Here is a 27,443-nt window from a genome sequence, read left to right as displayed (position 1 = left end):
CATGATGCAGCCACCACGATTGAAAATATGAAGAGTGGTACACAGTGATGTGTTATGTTTGGGGAAAATCCAACACAATGCTTTGTATATTCAGAACAAAAAGTTAATTTCTTTGCCTTGTTGCAAACATGATGCATGTTTTGGAATATTTTTATTCTGTACAGGCTTCTTTTCACATTTTTGTTAGTATTGTGGAGTATTTGGTATTTTATTAGGATCCCCCAATATTGTAACTACAATATTGATCCATCCTCAGTTATTTCCTATCACAGTTATTAAACTATAGCTGTTTTAAAGCCACCATTGGCTTCATGGTGTAATCCCTGAGCGGTTTCTTTCCTCTCCGGCAACTGAGTTAGGAAGGGGCCTGTATCCATGTAGTGACTGGGTGTTTTGATACACCATCCAAAGTGTAAGAAATACAGTATCTGCACCATGCTCAAAGGGATATTCAATGTCTTCTTTGCGAACCATTGGAAAACCTTCTTGGTCTTTGTGGTTGAATCTGTGCTTGAAATTCCCTGCTCGACTCAGGGACCTTACAGATAATTGTATGTGTGGGGTGCAGAGATCAGGTAGTCATTTAAAAATCATGTTAATCCTAAAGAGTTCTATTAAGCTAGCATATGGAATTGTTTTTGGATGGTCATACCGAGGATCATTTAGCTATTTTATTTTGAATTTTAGGACCCCTTTAGGTATCAAAAAATGAAACATTGAATGTTGCCTTCAACAGATTCATACATGGAAACACATTCATTCAAGACTTGAGACATTCAAAGAGATCACATTTATTTTGAGGTCGCAAAATAGAACTTCTACGTTTAAGACAGGAGAAACAAATTGATTCATTAGCTAAAACATTGTAGTTATTTTTTCTAAACTTTTTTCTATTACTTTTTAGCATGTCAAGCTAGCACAGAGTAGACAGCTAGCTAGAAAGCAAGCTTTGTAGCCATGGATTGTGCACCTTTCATCGTTTAGCTACAGTATTTACCTCCACAAATTCTGTTTACTTTGATATCTATACTGAATGAAGCACTTAAGGTGAACTCATGGGCACCTTTAACTTTTTCACTTAATTAAAGGAGGAAATTTGTCTTAAAATGTGTTGTGCAACTGACTTAAAGCTCAGCAAACGTCAAGGGAAAATATACTTAAGATATTTTGTGCAACCAGGCCCTGTCCTCTATCAGATATAAGAAAGATGAGGATGATTATTTTTTTTTGACTCATATTTAACAAACATTTTTTGGCACTAAATGACATCTATATATACACACTTCCATAAATGTTTTAAACTGGTACCAGGCTACCTTCAGACGAGTCTTACGAGGCTTGTGGGCGTCCTAGAGCAAAACAACAGTCATGTTCGTGAGCAGTTTCCTTCCTTTACAGCAACGGCGTTAGGAAGGGTACCTGCATCACCTGTGTGTGCAGGACATACAAAAATTTACCAGCCAAGTAGAGGAGTCACTAAAGTTAGAAATAACGATAAAATTAACCACTTACCTTTGATGATCGTCATATGGTTGCACTCACAAGACTCCCATTTACACAGTAAATGTTTGTTTTGTTCAATAACGTCCCTCTTTATGTCCCAAAAACTCAGTTTTGTTGGCGCGTTTTGTTCAGTAATCCAATGGCTCCAAGGAGGTCACAACAGGCAGACGAATACATACTAAAAGTACCGGTAAAGTTCATTGAAACATGTCAAACAATGTTTAGAATTAATCCTCAGGTTGTTTATTGTCTTTATAATCAATAATATTTTAACCGGACAATACCGTTTTTAATAGAAAGGAAAAATAACAAACGTGAGCGCACCCAAATCAGGTCTGCATACTTCCTCTGTCCTCTGACCAAAATTGCTTTTTTACTAATCTCTTTTCAAAATAAAAGCCTGAAACCATGTCTAAAGACTGTTGACATCTAGTGGAAGCCATAGGAACTGCAATCTGCAATCCTAACCCATTGGACTCTCTATGGTAGGTATGGAGTTGAAAAACAGCCACATGAAAATAATTCCACTTCCTGGATGGATTTCTCTCAGCTTTTCGCCTGCCATATCAGTTCTGTTATACTCAGACATTATTTGAACAGTTTGGAAACTTTAGATTGTTTTCTACCCGGCACAGCCAGAAGAGGACTGGCCACCCCTCATAGCCTGGTTCCTCTAGGTTTCTTCCTAGGTTTTGGCCTTTCTAGGGATTTTTTCCTAGCCAACGTGCTTCAACACCTGCATTGCTTGCCGTTTGGGGTTTTAGGCTGGGTTTCTGTACAGCACTTTGAGATATCAGCTGATGTACGAAGGGCCTTATAAATACATTTGATTTGATTCTATCCAACTCTACCAATTATATGCATATCCTAGCTTCTGGGCCTGAGTAGAAGGCAATTTACTTTGGGCACGCTTTTCATTCGGAGGTGAAAATACTGCCTCCTACCCAAGAGAGGTTATTAAAATAAATGTAAAAAACAGACTTTCAAAACTACATTTTTGTTGTACTTCTGCCCCAGCTTCACAACTACAGGTAACACAGTTACCATTAAAAAATGAGCTGTTTATCTAAAAAAAAAAAAGTAAAAAAAATAATTTGCCACCAAGGAGAACAGACGAAATGGACGGTTTATCAAGAAAGCTTCTTTCTATGGTGCTACCCGTTCCAAAGTTAAACTGTAACCACCAGAGGACTTGAAAATGACCCAGAGCCGTGAAGATCACCAAAACTAAAAGGTATTTTGGTTTCAGTGCATTTTTTGTATACAGTGGGGCAAAAAAAGTATTTAGTCAGCCACCAATTGTGCAAGTTCTCCCACTTAAAAAGATGAGGCCTGTAATTTTCATCATAGGTACACTTCAACTATGATAGGACAAAATGAGAAAAACAATTCCAGAAAATCACATTGTAGGGTTTTTAATGAATTTATTAGCAAAATATGGTGGAAAATAAGTATTTGGTCAATAACAAAAGTTTCTCAATACTTTGTTATATACCCTTTGTTGGCAATGACAGAGGTCAAATGTTTTCTGTAAGTCTTCACAAGGTTTTCACACACTGTTGCTGGTATTTTGGCCCATTCCTCCATGCAGATCTCCTCTAGAGCAGTGATGTTTTGGGGCTGTTGCTGGGCAACACGGACTTTCAACTCCCTCCAAAGATGTTCTATGGGGTTGAGATCTGGAGACTGGCTAGGCCACTCCAGGAGATTGAAATGCTTCTTACGAAGCCACTCCTTCGTTTCCCGGGCGGTGTGTTTGGGATCATTGTCATGCTGAAAAACCCAGCCACGTTTCATCTTCAATGCCCTTGCTGATGGAAGGAGGTTTTCACTCAAAATCTCACGATACATGGCCCCATTCATTCTTTCCTTTACACGGATCAGTCGTCCTTGTCCCTTTGCAGAAAAACAGCCCCAAAGCATGATGTCTCAACCCCATGCTTCACAGTAGGTATGGTGTTCTTTGGATGTAACTCAGCATTCTTTGTCCTCCAAACACAACGAGTTATTAAATACTTTTTTCTTTACATAGTTGAATGTACTGACAACAAAATCACACAAAAATTATCAATGGAAATCAAAATGATCAACTCATGGAGGTCTGGATTTGGAGTCACACTCAAAATTAAAGTGGAAAACCACACTACAGGCTGATCCAACTTTGATGTAATGTCCTTAAAACAAGTCAAAATGAGGCTCAGTAGTGTGTGTGGCCTCCACGTGCCTGTATGACCTCCCTACAACGCCTGGGCATGCTTCTGATGAGGTGGCGGATGGTCTCCTGAGGGATCTCCTCCCAGACCTGGACTAAAGCATCCTCCAACTCCTGGACAGTCTGTGGTGCAACTGTTGGTGGATGGAGCGAGACATGATGTCTCAGATGTGCTTAATTGGATTCAGGTCTGGGGAACAGGCGGGCCAGTCCATAGCATCAATGCCTTCCTCTTGCAGGAACTGCTGACACACTCCAGCCACATGAGGTCTAGCATTGTCTTGCATTAGGAGGAACCCAGGGCCAACCGCACCAGCATATGGTCTCACAAGGGGTCTGAGAATCTCATCTCGGTACCTAATGGCAGTCAGGCTACCTCTGGCGAGCACATGGAGGGCTGTGCGGCCCCCCAAAGAAATGCCACCCCACACCATGACTGACCCACCGCCAAACGGTCATGCTGGAGGATGTTGCAGGCAGCAGAACGTTCTCCACGGTGTCTCCAGACTCTGTCACGTCTGTCACATGTGCTCAGCGTGAACCTGCTTTCATCTGTGAAGAGCACAGGGCGCCAGTGGCGAATTTGCCAATCTTGGTGTTCTCTGGCAAATGCAAAGGCGAAGGTAGCGGTCCTGCTGCTGGGTTGTTGCCCTCCTACGGCCTCCTCCACGTCTCCTGATGTACTGGCCTGTCTCCTGGTAGCGCCTCCATGCTCTGGACACTACGCTGACAGACACAGCAAACCTTCTTGCCACAGCTCGCATTGATGTTCCATCCTGGATGAGCTGCAGTACCTGAGCCACTTGTGTGGGTTGTAGACTCAGTCCCGTGCTACCACTAGAGTGAAAGCACCGCCATCATTCAAAAGTGACCAAAACATCGGATAGGAACTGAGAAGTGGTCTGTGGTCACCACCTGCAGAACCTCTCCTTTATTGGGGGTGTCTTGCTAATTGCCTATAATTTCCACCTGTTGTCTATTCCATTTGCACAACAGCATGTGAAATTTATTGTCAATCAGTGTTGCTTCCTAAGTGGACAGTTTGTTTTCACAGAAGTGTGATTGACTTGGAGTTACATTGTGTTGTTTAAGTGTTCCCTTTATTTTTTTGAGCAGTGTATTATCGCCAATGTATTGTCCATGTAAAAAAAAACTGTTTGATCGGCATGAATAATATCCAGCAAAACCTAATTATTTGTGCTATGCATTTCCCATCACAATATTGAAGAGTAAGGTTTTTTGTTGTTGTTGCTATCCTAGCTTGATGATCCTCTCTTCAGCTCCTCTAGGCACTGGGCTTGTGAGCAGGAGGCTGGTGATGTGTTTTCTAGTGAGCCAGACAGTGGCTGCATGTAATTCATGAAACCTGTTTGTTAAACACCTTGCTAAAAGTAGCTAGCAACTTTTAAAGAACCTGCATAAATATATACATTGTGCTTCCACGTGACAGTGGAACCAGGCTCAACCACACTTCTCTAGTCAGTTGTTCTACAACTAAACATTTTTAAAACGTTGGTCGCAACATCTCTCCTTATGTCAGCTGTTAGATCTGCACTGGGCATAAGCTTCTCCATTGAGCATGAATTTTAGTCCAAGCTAAATCTGGTATCAGAAAACTGGCCCTAGATCTTGTCAATCGCAATTCATTGGACATTGGATCGCTTTAACTATTCTCAGACAAAACGTATGGCAGCTTAAAGGTAGTTGTACTCCAGACTTGACTGAATCACAAATGTTAATAAATGTCCCCTCGATGTATGTACAATATGTAAAGTAGAAAGGCTTAGAAAGTGTTTGGCAGAACTGACCTGGACCATGGACTTCTCCTCCTCACACAGCTGGTTGGGAGCCAAGTCCTCCTTCCCCTCTTCCTCCACACTCTCGATCAGCTCCGACTCCTATCCAAAACAGGGAGGAAACACAGTTTGACATATCAGTCAGCTAGCACACATACAAACATACCAGTCATCTAGGACACAAACCACAAAGTCAGCTAGCACACACAGACATATAGACAATTAGCAGAGATAAACTCATATACGGTGCCTTCAGAAAGTAGTCGCACACCTCGACTTATTCCAATTTGTTGTGTTACAGCCTGAATTTAAAAAGAGAATTGAGTCACTGGCCTAAACATAATGTCAAAGTGGAAGACATTTTTCAAATTAATTAAAAATGGAAATGTCTTGAGTCAATAAGTATTAAATCCCTTTGTTATGGTAAGCCTAAATAAGTTAAGGAGTAAAGATGTGCTTAACAAGTCACATAATAATTTGCATGGAGTCACTGTGTGCAATAGGGTTTAACATTCATTCTGAATGACTACCTTCTCTCTATACCCCAATCGAGCAGTGAATTTCAAACACTGATTCAACTACAATGACCAGGGATTAATTACAATGCTTCACAAATAAGTGCACCTAATGGTAGATGGGTAAAAAAAAAAAAAAAAAAGCCATTAAATGGTGAAGTTATTAATTACACTATGGATGGTGTATTAATAAACCCAGTCACTACAAAGACACTTCCTAACTCCGTTGCTGGAGAGGAAGGAAACCGCTCAGGGATTTCACCATGAGGCCAATGGTGACATGACAACAGTTTGAGATAAATGGTTGCAATAGGAGAAAATTGAAGATGGATCAACATGGTGTTACACCAAAATTACTAACCTAAAATGAAAGAGTGAAAAGGAGGAAGCCCGTAAAGAATACACATATTCCTAAACATGAATCCTGTTTGCAATAAGGCACTAAAGTAAAACTGAAAAAAGGGGGCAAAGAAATTCACTTTATGCCCTGAATACAAAGTGTTCCGTTTAGGGCAAATCCAATACAACACATAACAGAGTAGCACTCTTCATATTTTCAAGCATGGTGATTGCTGCATCATGTTATAGGTTTGCTTGTCATTGGCAAGGGCGGCGCACATAGGGCAGCGCACAATTGGCCCAGCGCCTTCTGGGTTTGGCTGGGGTAGGCCGTCATTGTAAATAAGAATTTGTTCTTAACTGACTTGCCAAGTTAAATAAAAGGTTAAATAAAAGGACTAGATAATTTGGGAGTGATACATTTTTTTTAATGATTAGAGCCAAGCACAGGCAAAATCCTAGAGGAAAACCTGGTTCAGTCTGCTTTCCAACAGTCACTGGGAGAAAAATTCACCTTTCAGCAGGACTAAAACCTAAACACAAGGCCGCAAATACACTGGAGTTGCTTACCAAGACGACATTAAATGTTCCTGAGTGTTTTGACTTTTATCAGCTTGAAAATCTATGGCAAGACTTGATCAACAACCAACTTGACAGAGCTTGAGGAATTATAAAAATAAAGTGAAAATATTGTACAATCCAGGTGTGGAAAGCTCGTTGAGACTTACCCAGAAAGACGTACAGCTGTAGTCACTGCCAAAGGCGATTCTAACATGAATTGACACAGGGGGTTGAATACTTCAAATCAAAGTGTATTTGTCACGTGCGCGGGATCCAACAGGTGTAGGTAGACCTTACAGTGAATGTGCACCAGCTGTTGTTTACAAGTATGCACATACCGCTCCCCCTCGTCTTATTTTTCTCCCAGTGCTGTTCTATCTAGCCAGTGCAGCGTATATCCTGCTAGCTGAATATCCATGTCATCATTTAGTCACGATTCCATGACACATAAGATGTTAATTTTTTATGTCCCGTTCGGAGGATATTCATAATCGTATCTCATCTAATTTAATGTCCAATGATTGTACTTTGGCGAATAATATTGACGGTAACGTCAGATTTCCCATTCGCCTTCTGCGGATCCTTATGAGGCACCCCACTCTGTGCAGACATGCAAACACGCTCGGCTCCATCAGTATCAGATATTAATTTAGAATGGAAAACGAATGTGTTCATTGAACATTTGTTAGTGCATTGCATCGATTCATTCCACTAATCAAATCCCTTCAAGCTAAAAGTAAATGTATCGAAGCCAATGTATCTAGATGTGTATTGAATCATGCTTGTAAGGAGAGCTGCACATTCCTACTCACCACACTGCTGTGGTCCGAGTCGTCCTGTACAAGGACAGGCGAGTCGGGGGATGATTCCGGAGACACCGGAGGCTCCGACTCCACTTCGGTCTCTTTCAGTTCCTCTATGGGTGCCGAATCTGTGGTCTGCTGGGGAGGCTCGTTAGGTGTCCGTTCCTCCTCTGCGGTCCCTCCGTTCTGGGAGAACTCCTCATCTGGTTCCCCATTCCCATCCTCTGGAGGCTGGCTCTCTGACTGACCCTCTGTATCCTCCGACTCTCTCTCCTGCTGGGCAGCCTTCAGGGCAGCTGAGAGCACCTGCACTTGGGCTGGGAGACACATACGGAAAGACAGACAAAGACACAAATTCATGGTCTTGAATACACAGGTCAAATGTAAAGACTATTAAAGTGGAACTGACAGCGTTTTAACTACTTTGCAGACATGAGACAAACAGACAATCATAATATTAGGCAAAACTATAAAGTTCCCAGTTTATGCTACAAAACCAACTTCATAAGAGGTAATAAAATAAGTTATATTTGACAAATTTCAAATGGGGTAAAATAATGCATTGTTGGCAGTATAGATGGATGCAGTTCAACGCATGATTAATATAGTTAATTCGCCAATACCTTTCTTGGATGTCCAACAAATATTGCTGTCAGGTTGTAAATCACAACTGGCAGAGTACATTTTTGCTGTCTCCAGCCCTTCAGAATGCACTGTTTTAGTTTCAATGACTCAATGTTAAGCACAAAAACAGACAAATGTAACTAAGGCTGGAAATGTCAATACAATCAAACTAGCATGGGGAATGACCACAAGTTAATCATATGGCAAATAGGCTAGTTTAATCAATTTATGTATCTATTTATTTAGCAAGATAGAAACACATTAGCTAGCTAAGCTAGCGAGTGGGTGAGTGGTCGACTTTATCCCCCATATCGTTTATCGGTGGCTAAAGCTAGAGATGCAAGTGTTATTTGGTTAGCTGGTGTGACAACCCTCCCACTGTGTCAGCCAAATTCTCTCTTTGCTTGTTTTCCTTAATAGGATGTCGGTGGGCGGAGCTGGGAGGATAGACAGCGAAATGGGACACACCTGGGCTCAAGTGTGCCGCGTGGATAAATACACCTATCCCCATTCATTGAGACACTCTCCACACAGACACAGTTATTTTTGGTTGTGGCAGTTTGTGGCTTGTTTGTTTTGGCACCTCACAAACACCCCTCCTTATCACCAACTATGCACACAACCACTCACTTACACTACTGATTACACACATTGTTAATTGTATGTAGTTAACTTCCATTAATAAATATTTTTGTTATTCCTTGATCTCCTTGTTGTCACCGGGCTACGAGCCGGTTGTGGGGGCTCGTCCGGGATTATAAGGTTGGTTCCTAGACATTTGTGTGGATAGTATTTTTTTTTCATTATGATGGGTTAATGCTATTTGGGATGCACATTGGTTGGTATTCACTGCATAGTCAAGTGTTTGGTATAGTGCCTTGCAGACATATCAGTGACTTTAGTAGTCCGGTGACGACATCAAATGGTGCGCTGCATGAAAAAGTATGCCAGTAGGCATAATACTAGTGTTGTTAAGCTAACTGGTAAGTGTATTTTGTTTGGGAGTAAAACTGAAGTTAGGTGCTTTGTTTGCATCTTTTGTAAAACAAAAATTGAGTTGCGCTGTTTGGTAGGCCCAGTGTTGGTTGCCTTTGTTAAACTTTCCACAGCAGTGGATGGCTGGTTGTGTGCTGCGTTGGAGAGTGTAACATTGGTTAGTTTCCAGGCTCCTGCCCAGGCTGGAAACTCTTGCTCTACCTGCTGTTGGGACATCGGTCCAAGAAGGTGAGTACAATCTGCTGTGTACCTCAGTAGGAGATTTGGGTAGCGGAGTGCCATTTGCTACACGGAGCTAGAGCCTTACTTTTCAGCTGTTAGGCTTAGTGACATGTTTCACTTTAGAATACGTTGGGCATGGTTATTTTATTTTTGTGTGGTGTCCGTGGACTGAGCAGTTGTCTCGGGGGTACATCTGTGGCTTGGGGGGAATCCACCAGCGTGCTGTTTTATTTCCCATGCCAGCGGGGTACAGTGCGTAATCCACCACGAATCCGCACAAAGACTAGGGTTGAGTTATTGTAGGATTTGGGGAAGCTCCTTATGTATCATCTCTCGCCTGTGGTGCCCAGCGTTTCTCTTGTTGTGGTCTGGTCTGCTCAGCAGAGGGGAAGAGCGAGATTATTTTTAGTAGTTACTTGTGACTATGGCGTCTAATGTAGACGAGTTCCTTTGCGTTCCAACAGAGGAACTTAAAATAATGTACTAAAACAGCTGTTGGAAGATCGCTGAACACTACCAGGTTGAAATTAGTGATAAATGTCTAAAAACATTATGTTTGGTTGATATTGAAGGACAATTTTATGGAGAGTGGTATACAAGAAGTTACCACTGGGGCAGCCTCTGCCGAGGACATGCCACCTCACCGTCTTGTTAGAATGTCCCCTCCGACTGTTAGCCCTAGTAGTCTTTTTAACAGCAGAAAGAACTGCTTCTGTTACAGCTAGAGCATGATTGTGTTAAGCTGGAGCATGATAGTGAGCATGATCGTGTTAAGTATGAAAAGGAATTGGAATTTAAAACAGGATTTGGAGTGTACTAACTCAGGAGAGTTTGCTCTGGGAAGGTGACCAAGATTTACCTAGGGGGTCGCTTCTCTCTTGGTAGTGCTCCGGACAATTTTCATAATGTTGTAAAGTTATGGTTGTTGCCCAAATTTTATAAGGATCCTGAGATGTTATTTTCATTGGTTGAGCATGTTGCTGACACTAGGAGTTGGCCTGATTCTGATCGTACTTTAAATGTTGCAGTGTGTTGACAGGTAAAGGGCAGGAATCATTTTCAGCTCTTGTTGTAGCCGACAGTGTCAGCTATGATAAGGTTAAAATGGCTGTTACAGAGTTATGAATTTGTTCCTGAGGCTTACCGCCAACGATATAGAACCTTAAACTCATGTTGAGTTTGCACAAGAGTTTTCAGTTTAACCTCTTGAAGCTAGGGGGCACTATTTTTATTTTTGGAAAAATAACGTTCCCAAAGTAAACTGCCGATTTCTCAGGACCAGATGCTAGAATATGCGTATAATTGACAGCTTAGGATAGAAAACACTCAAGTTTCCAAAACTGTAAAAATATTGTCTGTGAGTATAACAGAACTGATATTAAAGGCGAAATCCTGAGAAAAATCCAATCAGGAAGTGACCCTTATTTTGAAACCCCTGTCTTTCTATGCATCCCTATAGCCCATTGAAAGGGATATCAACCAGAATCCTTTTTCTACGTCTTCCCTAAGGTGTCTACAGCCTTTAGACGTAGTTTCACGCCTTTATGTTGAAGAATGAGCGTAAACTAATATATTGCGTAAGTGGCCAGCTGATGGCTCTCAGAGTGATTCTTGCGTAATAGAGAGAAGTAGACATTTTTCCTCCCGGTCCTACTGAAAAGCCAACTGTCCCGGTTGATATATTATCGAATAGATATTTGAAAAACACCTTGAGGATCGATTATAAAAAAGGTTTGCCATATTTGTCGATATTATGGATATAATTTGGATTTTTTTTTCGGCATTGTCGTGACCGCTATTTCCGGTGGATTTCTGAACATAACGTGAAGAACAAACGGAGGTATTTTGGGTATAAAAATTATCTTTATGGAACAAAAGGAACATTTGCTGTCTAACTGGGAGTCTCATCAGTGAAAACATCCGAAGATCATCAAAAAAAGATTGCTTTTCTGATTTTCGTGACCAAGTTTCCTGCTGCTAGCTGGACATAATGCCATGCTAGGCTATCAATAAACTTACATAAACGCTTGTCTTGCTATCGCTGTAAAGCATAATTTCAAAATCTGAGACAACAGGGTGATTAACAAAAGGCTAAGCTGTGTTTCGCTATAATTCACTTGTGATTTCATGAATATCAATATTCTCTGTGATGTCCTCAACTGTTTGTATCACTGTTTGTCTTGGAAGGGAAACATTTTCAAACAGCTCGTTGGGGCAAAGTACTGCTGCAGAGTCAATTAAACATTCTTTAATGAATTTGTCCTCAGCGAATGGCTTGCTATGTTTAGCAATTTTGTGGGACAGTACATAGCTAGCTCTCACAATTCCGTTATTTTCTGAATGCAGTTTTGTGAAAAGTCCTTGCTGCTTTTGCAACTGAGAAAGCAACTCTTTCGATGGACTCACCCTCTGCTCAGAAGACATTCCTATATTTCTAGGCATGCTTTGTCTGGAAGTGTCGGGACAAGTTGCAGTCTTCAAAACAGCGATGCTCTCTTTGCACACTAAGCTAATATTTCAATGTCCACTCTTGCAGGAACACCCTACATTCACCATTGTCTACTTTCCTTTAAAATCATTTGAACAATTTCTAGCTAACTAGCTATTTGTAACGTGTCAGCCTGTCAGTCAGTCTCCTTGTGCAGTTATTTATACATGCCTTCAAAATAAATGTCCAACAAGCAGTGAGAGTTAAATTACACAAAGGCGGGTAGTCATTGGGCTTTTAATTTGAACAAATTAATTTTTCAAAACTTTGGATCTGCGCATGATTTCGCGGGCCATATTGAATCAGGTCGCCAGCCGCATACAGCCCCGGGCCGGCCTTTGCCCGGGCCTGATGTACTGCAAGGTAGATTGAAAAAGTCAGAGTCACTGGATGCTTTGGACAGCCTTCTCACTCATCTACCTGCTGATAGGCGAGGCGAGTTGGTCGGTCTGATTCTGAGTTTCCTGATACACCTAACTTAATAGAACACGACATTGACGTTGGGGACGCTGACCCCATCCGTCAGCGGTTCTATAGTTTCTTCAGAGAAACTGCATTGTTTTGATGCTGAGATCAGATACATGCTGGAGAGTGATATTGCAAAGCCTTCTTTCTCCAGCTGGGCATCTCCCTGTATCTTGGTCAGTAAACCGGATGGGACAAACAGATGTTGTACGGACTATCGTAAGGTAAACAGTGTCACTAAGCCAGATTAATTTCCTCTTCCTCGGATGGAGGACTGCATTGATCAGGTCGGAGAAACAAAGTTTGAGCAAGTTTGACCAGTTAAAGGGCTATTGGCAGGTGCCACCGATGAGTAGGCACGTGAAATCTCTGCCTTTACTACCCCCTCCAGTCTGTACTCTTATTCAGTTATGAGTTTTGGCCTGCGTAATGCACATGCCTCTTTTCAACACCTTATGAACAGGGTTGTGCTGATTTCTGGACTAGATAATGATTTACGCAGATAGCTGGGAGGAGCATCTGTCCCGTATGCAACTTCTTCGACTGCCTGGCTGCGGGTCGCCTCACTATCGATCTGGCTAAATGTGAGTAAGGTGGTTGGGCAGGGTGAAGTGCATTCTGTTCGGGCTAAAGTGGTAGCTATTGATGCTTTTCCACCACCAACTACTAAAAAGGAACTGATGCGTTTCTTGGGAATGATTGGTTATTACCGTGGTTTCTATAGGAACTTCTCTACCATATGTTTCAACAAATCTGTCAGGGGAGCGACTAATGCGGTTTACGTCTGGTCTCCCCTCTGTCAACAGGCTTTTGAGGATGCAAAGAGGTTGCTTACCTCAACTCTGGGGCTGGCTGCGCCTCGCATGGATTTGTCATTCACCTTGCAGGTGGATGCGAGTCACGTGGGGGGAGGTGCAGTCTTGCTGCAAGCAGATGTGTCTGGTGTTGCGAGGCCTGTTAGTTTCTTTTCCAAGAAGTTTAACCATCAGCTCGGGTGTAGTACCTATTGTGGTCTACACCGACCATAACCCTCTTACCTTGAGGTTTATGATGTGTCCTAACCAGAGGATAAGGAGATGGTGTTTGTTTTTTACAGGCATTCCATCTCGATGTGCAGGGGGTCTGATAATGTCTTTGCTGACTTGCTCTCTCGTGCTCCCTGTTCCTGAACGCATCTGGTCCTATTGATCGGTGGACACGCATTCTCATATGCGTGGCTCCCGAGCACGTGTGTCGTCCACATGACAGACTGTTTATTTTTTTATTGTCTTGTTCCCTGCTGTCCTCGTTCTTCTTTACTCTTAAAAGGTTGCTTCCTGTGCGCAAAGGTTGCTGAGGTCTGGAGAGGACGAGGTTGGCTGGGGCAGTGAGATAGTGTTAACCAGGGCAGTATTTTGTTTGTTTGTCTTGCTTTCCTTATTAGGATGTTGGTGGATGGAGCTGGGAGGGTCGTCAGCGAAATAGGACACCTGGCCTCAGGTGTGTCCCGTGGATAAGTACACCTTCCCCCATTCATTGAAGAGACTCTCCATGCAGACACTTATTTTTGGTTGCGGCAGTTTGTGACTTTTTTGGCACCTCAACACCCCTCACCAACTATGCACACAACCACTCACTTACACTACACACACACACACACACACACACACACCATTGTTTATTGTATATAGTTTACTTTAGTTAATGTTTTATTCCTTGATCTCCACATTGTCTCTCTTTGTTACGGGCTATGAGCCGGTTCGTTCCACTAGCAAGAAATGTGAATCACTTAGCTAGCTAGCTATGCTACACTTGGACTGTTATCCACAGGTAACATATCTCTTAGTTGTCAATCAAATGTATTTGGCATCAATCAAATGTATTTGGCATCGAACAAATGGGAGGGTAGGCTGGCAAGTTCTCATTCAGTTGTCAAAATGTGGCTTGGTACAAGTATGCATTAGCAGGCAAGCTGCAAAAGGGCGGGCAGGCTACTTTTCCACAACGTTGATCAGTCCAATTTTGACAGCCAACTGTAAGCTAAAAAAGTTTGAGGGTTCATCCACTGTTCACTCAGTAGATTTTACCTCATCTCGTTCTGGCTAACACTTGTCAACTTCCGGACTTATCTCCGTGCTGCTGTGTTGTTTGTTGTGACTTGGCTATCTGCCAAACTTTTCGGTTTTTAATTTTAAATAGATTTACCAACGTTTTATCAACTTTTTCACCTCGGACGCTTTATCTGGACATGGTTCTACAGGACCTCCACCAGCAGAAAAACCTAAGTAGTAACATTAACATCTAATTGCAGTCGCTGAACTCATAACATACATGACAACTATCACCTTACAGTGAGGATAGCTGTGTTGCAAGCACAGCTTCAGATGCAATCGTTAGGCAATGGCAATTTCAGTGTAGGAAAGGATGAAATAGCATCTGTGCCACCAGTAAGTACAGACAGTAGTATAAATCCCCTGCAAAGTCCCTGCAGCCGGACAATTTTCTCAAGGCTTCTGGAAAGAAATGCTGTTGGTATTCTCAACCGGTGTCGCTCAACAGGTTCTCCCCACTAAGCAACGAGTCAGAGACCGAACCTTCTCAGTCCTCCCACCATTAGCTCTGACAAATTGAAAACCCTAGTCATTGGTGACTCCATTACCTGCAATATTAGACTTAAAAAGAATCATCCAGAAATCATACACATTGTGCAGGGCTACCAACGTAAAGGCTAACCCCAAGATGGTGCTGGCTAAGGCTAAAACAGGCAAGTGTAGAGATTATAGGGATATTGTTTTCCACGTCGGCACCAACGATGTTAGGATGAAACAGTCAGAGGTCACCAAGCGCAACATAGCTCTAGAGTGTAAATTAGCTAGAAAGATGTCGGCATCGAGTAACTGTCTCTGGTCCCCTCCCAGTTAGGGGGAGTGATGAGCTTTACAGCAGAGTCTCAACTCAATAGCTGGTTAAACTGTTTTCTGCCCCTCCCAAAAAGATAGAATTTGTAGATAATTGGCCCCCTTTCTAGGACTCACCCACAAACAGGACCTGGCATACTGAGGAGTGACGGACTCCATCCTAGCTGGAGGGGTGCTCTCATCTTATCTATGAACATAGACAGGGCTCTAACTCCTCTAGCTCCACAATGAGAGAGGGTGCAGGCTGTTAGCCAGTTTACTGTGTTAAATGAGGCCTCTCCTCCTGGTTACTCGAGTGACCATCCCCCGCACATCACGCAAAGGCAGAGGTGTTGCACATTTAAATTTACCCCTCCAAAGAATACTGCGTTTTCGTCTTGAGCTTCTAGTCAAACTACGCAGCTTACTTAATCACTTTTTATAGCTACTGTTTACAGGTCTCCTGGGCCGTATACATCGTTCCACACGGAGTTCCCTGAATTGCTAAATCGGACCTTGTAGTCATGGCAGATAATTCTAATTCTAATTTTGGTGACCTTATTATTCACATGGAAAAGTCCACAGACCTACTCCAAAAGGCTTTCGGAGCCATCACCGTGGGTTTTGTCCAACATGTCTCTGGACCTACTCATTGTCACAGTCATACCCTGGTCTAGTTTTGTCCAGTGGAATAAATAGTGGATCATAATGTTTTTCCTCATAATCTGGACTATCGGACCCCCATCTTATTATGTTTGCAATCGCAACAAATAATCTGCTCAGACACCAACCAAGGATTATCAAAAGCCGTGGTATGAATTCTCGGACAACCCAAAGATTCATAGATGCCCTTCCAGACCCAAGGACGTACAAATATTGGTTAACCACCTAACCGAGGATCTAAATTTAACCTTGCGTAATACCCTAGATGCAGTCGCACCCCTAAGAATTATACAGAAAATACCCGAGCCCTGAAGCAAGCATCCAGAAAATCTGAACGGAAATGGCGCTCCACCAAACTGGAAGTCTACCGACTAGCTTGGCAAGACCAGTACCGTGCAATATCAAAGCCCTCACGGCTGCTCAATCATATTTTTCCAAACGAATTGAGGAGAATAAGAACAATCAAAAATGTCTATTCAATACTGTCGCAAACTGAACTAAAAAGCAGCATTCAATGAGAGGGAATGAAAAGTTCATGATCATTAGAAAGCAAATTAAGGGCTACTCTTTGAAACTGCATACTTCTCCAAAGCTCGGTTGTCCTGAGGCTGCACAAAACTGCCAGGACCTAGGATCAATGGAGACACTCAAATTGTTTTATCCTATATCTCGACACATTCATGAAAATGGCAATGGCCTATAAATCCTCAGGCTGTATACTGGACCCTATTCCAACCTAACTACTGAAATAGCTACTTCCTGTGGTTGGCCCTCCTATGTGGAACATAATAAATGTCTCCCTACCCACTTGATGTGTACCAAACTCACTAAAAGTGGCAGTAATAAGGCCTCTCTTGAAAAGGCCAAACCTTGACCTGGAAAATGTTAAAAAACAAAAACAACATACTTTCAAATTTCCCATCCCTGTCAAAAATTTTACAAAAAAGTTCACAAATAACTACTCACTGCCTTCCTGAAAACATTGTATACAAAATGCTTCAGTCTGGTTTTAGACCCCATCATAGCACTGAGACTACACTCGAAGGTGGTAAATAACCTTTTAATGGTGTCATACAAAGGCTCTATATCTGTGCTCGTGCGCCAGACCTTAGTGCTGCTTTTGACCATCGATCACCACATTCTATTGGAGAGATCCCAAATTGGTCTACACGGACAAGTTCTTGCCTGGTTTAGATCTTATCTGTCGCAAAGATGTCAGTTAGTCTCTGGATGGCTTGTCCTCTGACAAATCAATAGTACGTGTCGGCGTTCCTCAAGGTTCCGTTTTAGTGGCAATACTGTTTTCACAATATGTTCTACCTGTTGGTGATGTCATTCGGAAACACAAGGTCAACTTTCACTGCTATGCGGACGATGAAACATGGTGAAGCCCCAAAATTGCCTAGCCTGGAAGCCTGTGTTTCAGACTTAAGGAAGTGGATGGCGGCAAATGTTCTACATTTAAACTCGGACAAAACAGAGGTCTGCTGTTGGATCTGACAATTAATCTTGAAGGTTGTACAGTCGTCTCAAATAAAACTAAAAGGACCTCCGCGTTACTCTGGACCCTAATCTCTCTTCTGACGAAAACATCAAGAAAATTTCAAGGGCAGCTTTTCTCTGTCTTCATAACATTGCAAAAATCAAACGTTTTGTCAAAATTATGCAGAAAAGTTAATCCATGTTTTTGTCATTTGTAGATTAAACTACTGCAATGCTATACTCTCCGGCTACCCGGATAAAGCACTAAATAAATACGGCTGCAAGAATCCTGACTAGAACCCCAAAAAATAAACATACAGTTGAAGTCGGAGGTTTACATAAACTCAGCTTATTTGGCTATGGTGTAAGTGTTTCACAATTCCTGACATTTAATCCTAGTAAAAATGCAGTTTTAAGTCAGTTAGGATCACCACTTTATTTTAAGAATGTGAAATGTCAGAATAAGAGTGATTTATTTCAGCATTTCTTTCTTTCATCAAATTCCCAGTGGGTCAGAAGTTTACATACACTCAATTAGTATTTGGTAGCATTGCCTTTAAATTGTTTAACATGGGTCAAATGTTTTGGGTAGCCTTCCACAAGCTTCCCACAATAAATTGGGTGAATTGTGGCCCATTCCCCCTGACAGACCTGCTGTAACTGAGTCAGGTTTTCTCGCACATGCTTATTCAGTTTTGCCCACAATTTCTATAGGATGAGGTCAGGGCTTTGTGATGGCCAATCCAATACCTTGACGTTGTTGTCCTTAGGCCATTTTGTCACAACTTTGGAAGTATGCTTGGGGTCATTGTCCATTTGGAAGACCCATTAGCAACCAAGCTTTAACTTCCTGACTGATGTCTTGAGATGTTGCTTCAATATATCCACATAATTTTCCAACTCATGATGGCATCTTTTTTGTGAAGTGCACCAGTCCCTCCTGCAGCAAAGCACCCACACAACATGATGCTGCCACCCCCGTGCTTCACGGTTGGGATAGTGTTCTTTGGCTTGCAAGCATCCCCCTTTTTCCTCCAAACATAACAATGGTCATCATGGCCAAACAGTTCTATTTTTGTTTCATCAGACCAGAGGATTTCTCCAAAAAGTACGATCTTTGTCCCCAGTTACAAACTGTAGTCTGGCTTTTTTAATGGCGATTTTGGAGCAGTGGCTTCTTCCTTGCGTTGCGGCCTTTCAGGTTATGTCAATATAGGCCTTGTTTTACTGTGGATATAGATACTTTTGTACCCGTTTCCTCCAGCATCTTCACATGGTCCTTTGCTGTTGTTCTGGGATTTATTTGCACTTTTCGCACCAAAGTACCTTCATCTCTAGGAGACAGAACCAGTCTCCTTCCTGAGCGGTATGACAGCTGCGTGGTCCCATGGTGTTTATACTTGCATACTATTGTTTGTACAGATGAACGTGGTACCTTCAGGCATTTGGAAATTGCTCCCAAGGATGAACCAGACTTGTGGAGGTCTACATTTTTCCCCCTGGGGTCTTCCTGGGCTGATTTCTTTTGATTTTCCCATGATGTCAAGCAAAGAGGCACTGAGTTTGTAGGTAGGCCTTGAAATACATCTACAGGTACACCTCCAATTGACTCAAATTATGTCAATTAGCCTATCAGATGCTTCTAAAGCCATGACATAATTTTCTGGAATTTTCCAAGCGGTTTAAAGGCACAGTCAACTTAGTGTATGTAAACTTCTGATCCACTGGAATTGTGATACAGTGAAATAATCGGTCTAAACAATGGTTGGAAAAATTACTTGTGTCATGCAAAGTAGATGTCCTAACCGAAATTTGTGGAGTGGTTGAAAAAGTAGTTTTGATGACTCCAACTTAAGTGTATGTAAACTTCCGACTTCAAACTATTGTACACCAGTGCTGTTAAGGCAAGGGCTGATTTCAAGGTTTTACTGCTAACCTACAAAGCATTACATGGACTTGCTACTACCCATCGCTCCGATTTGGTCTTACCATACATACCTACAGGTACGCTACGGTCACAAGACGCAGGCCTCCGTATTGTCCCTAGAATTTCTAAGCAAACAGCTGGAGGCAGGGTTCTCCTATAACTCCTATAGAGCTTAATTTTTATGGAATGTTCTGCCTATCCATGTGAGAGACGCAGACTCGGTCTCGACCTTTAAGTCTTTATTGAAGACTCATCTCTTCAGTGAGTCTTATGATTGAGTGTAGTCTGGCCCAGGGGTGAAAAAGTGAACGGCAAGGAACTGGAGCAACGAAGTCCCCTTGCTGTCTCTGCCTGGCCGGCTCCTCTCTCCACTGGAATTCTGCCTCACTGGCTTACTATTGCTCTTCCATGCCGTCCCTAGGAGGGGTGCGTCACTTGAGTGGGTTGAGTCACCGACGTGATCTTCCTGTCCGGTGATACGTCCCCTCGGGCTCGTGCAGTGGAGATTTGTGGGCTACACTCAGCCTTGTCTCAAATGTAGGAGGACTCCTGGGGTATATACATATTTGCAGAAATCCTTTCAGGTTTATTTTGAGGCTTTTGGCAAATGCTTTCTAACGATCTAAAGTCGCGCTGTTGCTACTGCCCGTAAACACGCAGTCCAGTTCAAAGAGAATGATGGTAGGCCTGTATGGCTTATTTGCATATAGGTCTGTGTAGAGTCCGGTCCTGGTTTTTATTTACTGCAGTGTCTATCAACTGTCCAAACGCACGGCCGCTCTCCCACTCTATTGCTATAGAAATTTCAAAAATGCCTTACTCTACGTCATTTCCAAACAATCGATGATAGTATGAAAACCTGAAAATTTCAATATTGAAGTGCTTGCTTCAAATTATTTAAAGGCGTCATTCTTCCTGGGGGTGTATATGATTTTATGTTGCTAAATTGCTGTCAGTTCCACTAAGATCACTGAGCCAAATAATGCTGTGATGGTGGATGATATCCAGCCCATTGTGTCACCATTCAACACTTTGTTCTTAATTATTGCACCAATTATAATGAAAAAATTACTTTATTAAAAACCTTTGAAGAGATGCTTTCCTCAACCCTCACCTTGTGCATCAGGGTCATCCATGTGGGGCTGGAGGCAGTCCAACACCTTCTGGATCTGAGAGCTGGTGACTGGCTTCAGACTAGCCATCTCCTCCTTTGCCTCTACCACCATCTCCTCCTTCTCTCCCTCTTTAATTCCCGCCGCCTGGTTCTGCAGAGGAACCTGGTTCTTCAACATCTCCAGCTCCTCGCTGATATCCGGTAACGGAGGCCTCCAGTAGTGGAAAGAGTTAAAATTCTCGTCCGTTTGTTCCGTCTCCTCGTTGTTTGTGGGAGGGTTGTTGTTGCGTTCCTGGACTTCGTGTCGGCCTCGGGGAGGAGTGTGTGTGGAGTCGCTACCGCGGTCTCCCCCGGACATGCATTCTAGAGTTGGGGTGGAGCGGCCATCTTGTTTGATGGGTGGGTGCGAGGGTCTCTCTGTGGGGCCGTTGAAGGAGCAGCGCATGGAGGACTCGATACTGAGGGGGGAATCTCTGCAACAGAGAGCCAACCAGAGAGCCCCCTTAATTTCCCTTTTCAATTACAAACATTGTTTTATACATAAAAAGTTGTGTTACATTTTACTAATATGGTCCATTTTGAATATTGTTTTCGGCCCCTGAGTCAAACCCTAACCCTAACCTGTCAAAGGGACACCTGGGGACCTCCAGTAGTGTGCCGTCCTCTTTGAAGTAGAGGCCTGTGCTGGAGGGGTTGGCAAAGGTGGAGATGAAGCGTCCCAGAGACTGAAAGGCAGCCTGGCGCACCTGGAGGGTCAAGAGAGTATGTTTACCACATCATTGAATAAAACATAGTATCACACACATAATTAATATACATCTCTATGATGTTCACCATCAATTCATTATCAAGATAATTACTTATCATTGTAATTTAAGGCCATTCTCGCAGAAAATATGTTTCATACAAACATCACCAGAATAGTATGGTGTTTATATGTGTGCGTCTGGCGTAGGCTCTTACCCAGCGAGACTGGTCACTGATGAGGCTGATGAAGAGGGGGGACAGTTTAGTGCGTCGCACTCCTGGGGAGGTGGAGTTGGAGACGATCATGAAGCACTCTGCACACGCCTTCCGGATGCCCCACAGGCTATCCGAGCACAGGTCAAAGAACTTGGACATCTGGTGACAAAAGATAATGAGTACCAGGGATGTATTCATTAGTGGAGACTGTAGCAAACAAGTTTCTCATCGGTCAAATTCAGGTAGATCCCTCCCCGTTTCATCCAGTTGGCTTCCATTAATGAATATACCCCACTTCCCCAACTACAACAGAATGAAATTCAAATATATTTTAGCTGTTAACTTTTTGCTATGATGTGTCCCAATGAACATATGTTAAAGGAAAACTCTTGGTATTGGTTTCATTAGCCTATTGTTAACGTATGAAAAACATTTTGGGACTATGGTCAACAATGGGCTAATGAAACAAATACCAAGATAGTTTTTTGGGTGGAATTTTCCTTTAAGGAATGTGAAAAACACAATGGCGGTAAAACCACCAGTAATTTACGACCAATACCACAACAGTATGTTGTGTAATGATAGACATGTACATATCTTTGAGATTGTGAGGAGGAAATAAACAAACATTCTAGTGAATTTTTTTTCAAATGTTTCTCACCAGTAGTTTCTCTGTGGCATCCTGACCCACAATGGAACAGAACTCCCCGAAATTGGCTGCACAAACCTGAAGGAAAAGAGTAATAATAAAAAAAAGTTGTTCATGTAACCTTTTTGTGGCTCACTAATTCTGGAGTACCAGACATTTTTTGCTGAATGTTTTATCCAATAAAATGTTTATGCATGTCAGTCTTACAGACTATTTATTCCAATACAACAGTACAAAGTGGGCATCATTGGGGGACAGTCTTTGAGGCACATTACAGGCATCACAAACTCAGGGAAATCCACAGGGGTTCAAATAAAATCCCCCCTTTCCTACACCCAAATACAACTTCCCAACTGGCACCAACTTCACGAGAGGATTAAAATTCCAAACAGAAAACAACATTACTGTAGGCCTTAATACTGAATCACAAAACACATTCTTGGGCAACTGCAATGATTCAGTTTGTGAAAAATGTTGGATGAATCGAGATGGGAAACGCAATCCTTTAGCGACTACCATAAACAGTGTGCAATGTTTATTGTCAAAAGTGTGATGTAATGTGGGAGCATGTTTTCTGCGGGTTCAAGTTGGATACAGAGAAGTGTGTGTGTGTTCACCTTGCGGACTTGGAAGAGCCTGGCATCACTGCACAGCTCACAGAAGCGCAGCAGCAGCAGGTGCTCCACTGTGTCTTTGCTCAGCATGGTTACCAGCTTGCACATGATCTACAGAACAAGGAGAGAGAAGAGGACACGGCAATCAATGCTATTGTAACGGAATCCACAGGGGCTCGAGAATGAAGTTTTCCCTAGGTACAGATCTCCCTTCCCCAATCCTAACCTTAACCATTAGTGGGAAATTACTAAAACTGACCAAAGATCAGCATCTAGTGTCAACTTCACCCTATGGTTCTAAGCATAAAGGACGCACATTGCTTGGTTCTAAAAAAACAACACTATTGCACTTGTCAAGGTTACAAAAAAAATAAAAGCCTCTATAACACATATGGTACTGCTAGTGACCATGGATTAATGCAGACTTGTCTAGCCACTGCCCATCCCCTGCAGCTGTATTGATCTCATATTGACCTAAATATTTTGGCCAGGGTCCACTAACAACTATCCTCTTTCTTGAGATCAGCCTATATCCTTTTTGTTTTGACATTTGTTTTTGGTATTATGGCTCAGAACCACTAATATTTCATCTATATCAAAGTTAGGGGGAAAAACACACACTTAAAGAAAAACATGGTAACAGACTACAGGACATAAAGACAAACAGGGATTACAAACAATGATCAATGGATACTGGCAAGATTAGTGGTTCTGGTTGCGCTCCGAGTGCATTTTACATTACATTTAATTAAAGTAAATTCTTCATTTCTTCAGTTTCAGTGAACTAAATCAAAATGTGAGCTTGAATCAATAAACCTAAAGCAATCTTACCGCGACGGCCTCTATCTTGTAGTCATCGTCGCTGCTGGGTTCGGTGAGGTCTAGTAAAACAGGACACACTTTGGTCTCCATGTCGCCCTTGCAGATGAGCCCCTGCTCTAACAGCACTAGCAGGGCCGCCTGACTGGTCTTCCGCACCTTAGGGAAAAGACGACATCTGTCAATACAGACATCTTTACAATAAAGTGTTTGTTGAGCCTGGAAATCCAGACAGTTCCGGACTAGCGGTTATTGTACTGCACACATTTGTTTCTAGGCTTGGACTGTATGCAGATTTTCATATTGTCACTCCGTCATTCTCTTATTCCAGCATTTACGGTATTACCGGAATAGCACACAAGGGGAGCTAAAAGAACCATTGGGCCTCTATGCTAACAAAATTAGCACAAACTAATAGAAAAATGACAGACACTGTTAGCTAAATGCTAACAAGTTAAAACGAACATTAACTACACTGAAAAAAATATAAAGTGTTGGTCCCATGTTTCATGTTTCATGAGCTGAACGAAAAGATGACAGAAATTCTCCATACTCCAAAAAGCTTATTTCGCTCAAATGTTGTGCAAAAATGTGTTTACATCCCTGTTAGTGAACATTACTCCTTTGCCAAGTTAATCCATCCACCTGACAGGTGTGGCATATCAAGAAGCTGATTAAACAGCATGATCATTACCCTTGTGCTGGGGACAATAAACAGCCACTCTAAAATGTACAAATGCCAAAGATGTCTCAAGTTTTGAGGGAGTGTGCAATTGACATGCTGACTGCAGGAATGACCACCAGAGCTGTTGCCAGAGTACTGAACATTCATTTCTCTACCATAACCCTCCTCCAACATCATTTTAGATTATTTGGCAGTATGTCCAACGTTGTGAACAGAGTGCTCCATGGTGGCTGTGTGGTTATGATAAGGGCAGGCATAAGCTATGGAAAACGAACAAATGCATTTTATCGATGTCAATTTGAATAAATTGAAATACCGTGATGAGATCCTGAGACCTTTTACTTTTAGGGTATTTGTGACCAACAGATCAACTCAAAGTTAATTTGTCACGTGCGCCGAATACAACAGGTGTAGTAGACCTTACAGTGGAATGCTTACTTACAGGCTCAAACCAATAGTGCAAAAAAGGTATTATTTGCAGATGCAGATCTGTATTCCCAGTCATGTGAAATCCATAGATTAAGGCCTTATGAATGTATTTCATTTTGACTGATTTCCTCATATGAACTGTAATTCTGTAAAATCTTTGATATTCTTGCATGTTGCGTTTAACTTGTTGAATTACATCTAGCCCTAACAATCAACCTTTATAATCCAAAAACACAAATGACAGGAACAGGGATCCAGAAATGTCTTAACTGCTTAAGATAATATCAACATTTCGTTGTGGTCCATCGTTTGCAGTTAGAGTGGGAGTCATTTGTTCCTACCTGGTTATTGGGGTCTGTGAGATAGCGCACCACGATGGGCACTAGGTATCTGGAGAAGGCTGCTGGGAAGTTGGGCTGGCTCTCGTGCAGGAACATGGCGATGTTGGGCACCTGCTCCATCAGCTCGGCGCGCACTGTGGGCTCTGAGGACATGCACATGCACGAAGATGACACAGACACACACATAGGGAGATGATGGTCACAAACATGCATAAAAAAAGTCCTAACAATACAAAATAAATTGTATTAGGGGTTTGGGGCCAATTGCACATAAATGTCAATTTGGGGATCAATTCAGACATGTAAATGTCAATTCAATGATTCAATTGCACTCCAATTGATAGCTAACCTTCCATGTCCAATTCCAGTGACCACAATTGGAATGGAATTGACCCCAATCTCACAAACAAATGACATAATTGTAAAATAATTAGATAATATGAGGGACAGATAAAAAAAAAAACATCTACCTCCATCTTCTGACATTCGGGCAACTGTCTCCATGACACTAATAAAGTCATTCTCATTGTCACTGAACTCTCGAAGCACATCAAGCAGCCCCCGTGCCACGATCTGCCTAGAAAGCAACACAAGCCCCAAGTTAATGTCTGTGCCAACATCTAGCCAAAGCAGCATAATGGCCCATAACTGACAAACTTGGAAATCATCCGACTGATGACTTGAACTCAACAAGCAGAGCATGAAAACAGCCTTTCCATGAGTTGAATTCAACTGGGGGCAATGGAGGGCTGTTGATGGGGTGCTGTTAAAGGTTTGCAGAGGCGATGTGCACAAGCTATGCCAAAAGCACACACTGAGGTCTTTAAAACCACTGAGGGCATCTGGCAAGCTTTTATCTTTCAATGGGCAGAAAGCAAGAACCCACATCAGAAACACTTAGGTCAAACCAGGCCCGTCTTAACAAGAGTGGTCCCTAACAAGTTCATGTCTTGATGCAGTGTGAGTGAGAGACCTGGCAGTACCGAATGCCCGGCCTTCACTCAGCCCGACATAATTTGTTACATTCTCGCCATGCCAAGCCATGAACGCAGGTCTGTTGAATTCACAAGAACACATAGAACCAGAACTTTTCAGTCAACACTGTATTGCGGTCAAACATTGCAAAAACAAATGGCAGTCATCTTGAACATCACATTATCTCTAAATATTTCCTATTGCTTCCCTGTGGCATGTATCCAAGTGCGTCATCATATTCAGTCTTACCTGTTGAAGACGTTTTCACTGAAGGCATATTTTTCTAGTCTCCCCAGGGGGGTGAGATTGTCCTGCCCTGCATCCAGGAAAGCTGTGATCCGAATTCCGTCACACTCTGATCCATAGTCATCGAACCCAACTGTCCAGGTTGAAAATCACAAATTCAGAATCAATCAATCAGAATTGTTTGAGATTAAGTTAGTGAGTGAGGAGATCAGGTAAGTAAGCACATTCATTTCAACAAGGAACCACTGCTGTCAAAATAAGCTCTGTGTTGCAATTATCATATTGGTATAAGTGAGCTTTGAAGTGATCCGGGCACAAGTAGTAAGACTTTTAACCTGAGTAAGCAAGTGAAAAAGTGACCGCCGTCTATTTCAGTTACAAAATTGGTAGGCTATGTGAAAGCCCTGCGTAAGGGGGTCTAGTATGTTGTTTAATTGCCCTAAACAAGAGGAATATATGGTCTATATTGCTAATAATAGCTTGCCTGAACCCAGGGGGAGGCATCTGACATATAATGTTAGGGGGTGACTGTTAAGTGTTACACTTCATGTGGATGAACAGGGTCAACCAGAAACTGCAGGCTCCCTAAAAGCTTCAAACTGTGGAAGGTGTCAGAACAGCTTGCATATGTTTCCTAGTCTCAGTAACTCTTTCTACATGAACTACACAAGAATTGAACATGGCGTTTGAAACATATTGATGGAGGGGGAATACTCACAGTCATCCAAATCATCATGACCATCTTCAAAATATAAAGACAGACCTGCAAAATGGAATGGTGTAGAGTACTGCTTTTACAAATATGTTATCAACATACCGTCAGTCATTATATAGTTACATCGCTCCCTGGGGATCAGAGGGTTGGCTAATACGTCAACTGTTACTATGTAGGAGAAAATGGCCAAGTGCCTCAATGATCTAACGTTAGCTAGTTAATACATTTGATTTGGTTGAAGCCAGGGAGACATCTAGCTAGCTAACTTTAGCCTAATCCAGTGGTAATAAGTAAGACCACAGAGTGCAGTGGCTAGCTGCCAAAATATAACATAGGGACATTTCTGGGCTAATTATATAACTAAACTAAAAAACAAATCCGTCCCATAACAACTCTTGTTTATGCTGTTTCAGCCAAGGAA

The 27,443-nt window shown here is 42.3% G+C and overlaps 1 protein-coding gene across 2 annotated transcripts in view; it reads right to left on the bottom strand.

Annotated features, from left to right (window-relative positions):
- Positions 1 to 27,443, bottom strand: part of LOC110493882 (serine/threonine-protein phosphatase 4 regulatory subunit 1) — a 48,393-nt gene that overhangs the window by 20,125 nt on the left and 825 nt on the right. Inside the window, exons 2-13 of one of the 2 annotated variants that reach the window (XM_021568443.3) lie at positions 27,026 to 27,070; positions 26,311 to 26,440; positions 25,557 to 25,663; positions 25,087 to 25,229; positions 23,644 to 23,790; positions 22,816 to 22,923; positions 22,211 to 22,276; positions 21,550 to 21,708; positions 21,208 to 21,332; positions 20,587 to 21,059; positions 7,739 to 8,046; positions 5,524 to 5,613 (exon numbers count right to left, since the gene is read on the bottom strand). In XM_021568443.3, coding sequence (XP_021424118.3) covers positions 5,524 to 5,613; positions 7,739 to 8,046; positions 20,587 to 21,059; positions 21,208 to 21,332; positions 21,550 to 21,708; positions 22,211 to 22,276; positions 22,816 to 22,923; positions 23,644 to 23,790; positions 25,087 to 25,229; positions 25,557 to 25,663; positions 26,311 to 26,440; positions 27,026 to 27,070 — 1,901 coding nt within the window. Of the gene's footprint in view, positions 1 to 5,523; positions 5,614 to 7,738; positions 8,047 to 8,352; positions 9,663 to 20,586; positions 21,060 to 21,207; positions 21,333 to 21,549; positions 21,709 to 22,210; positions 22,277 to 22,815; positions 22,924 to 23,643; positions 23,791 to 25,086; positions 25,230 to 25,556; positions 25,664 to 26,310; positions 26,441 to 27,025; positions 27,071 to 27,443 lie in introns of those variants that run through there. The other variant, XM_090205040.1, reaches the window with a different exon arrangement.

The sequence above is a fragment of the Oncorhynchus mykiss genome, chromosome 17, assembly GCF_057628025.1.
Source record: "Oncorhynchus mykiss isolate SJ-2025 chromosome 17, ASM5762802v1, whole genome shotgun sequence".
Classification (NCBI taxonomy): domain Eukaryota; kingdom Metazoa; phylum Chordata; class Actinopteri; order Salmoniformes; family Salmonidae; genus Oncorhynchus; species Oncorhynchus mykiss.
This window is presented reverse-complemented; position numbering and strand designations above follow the sequence as displayed.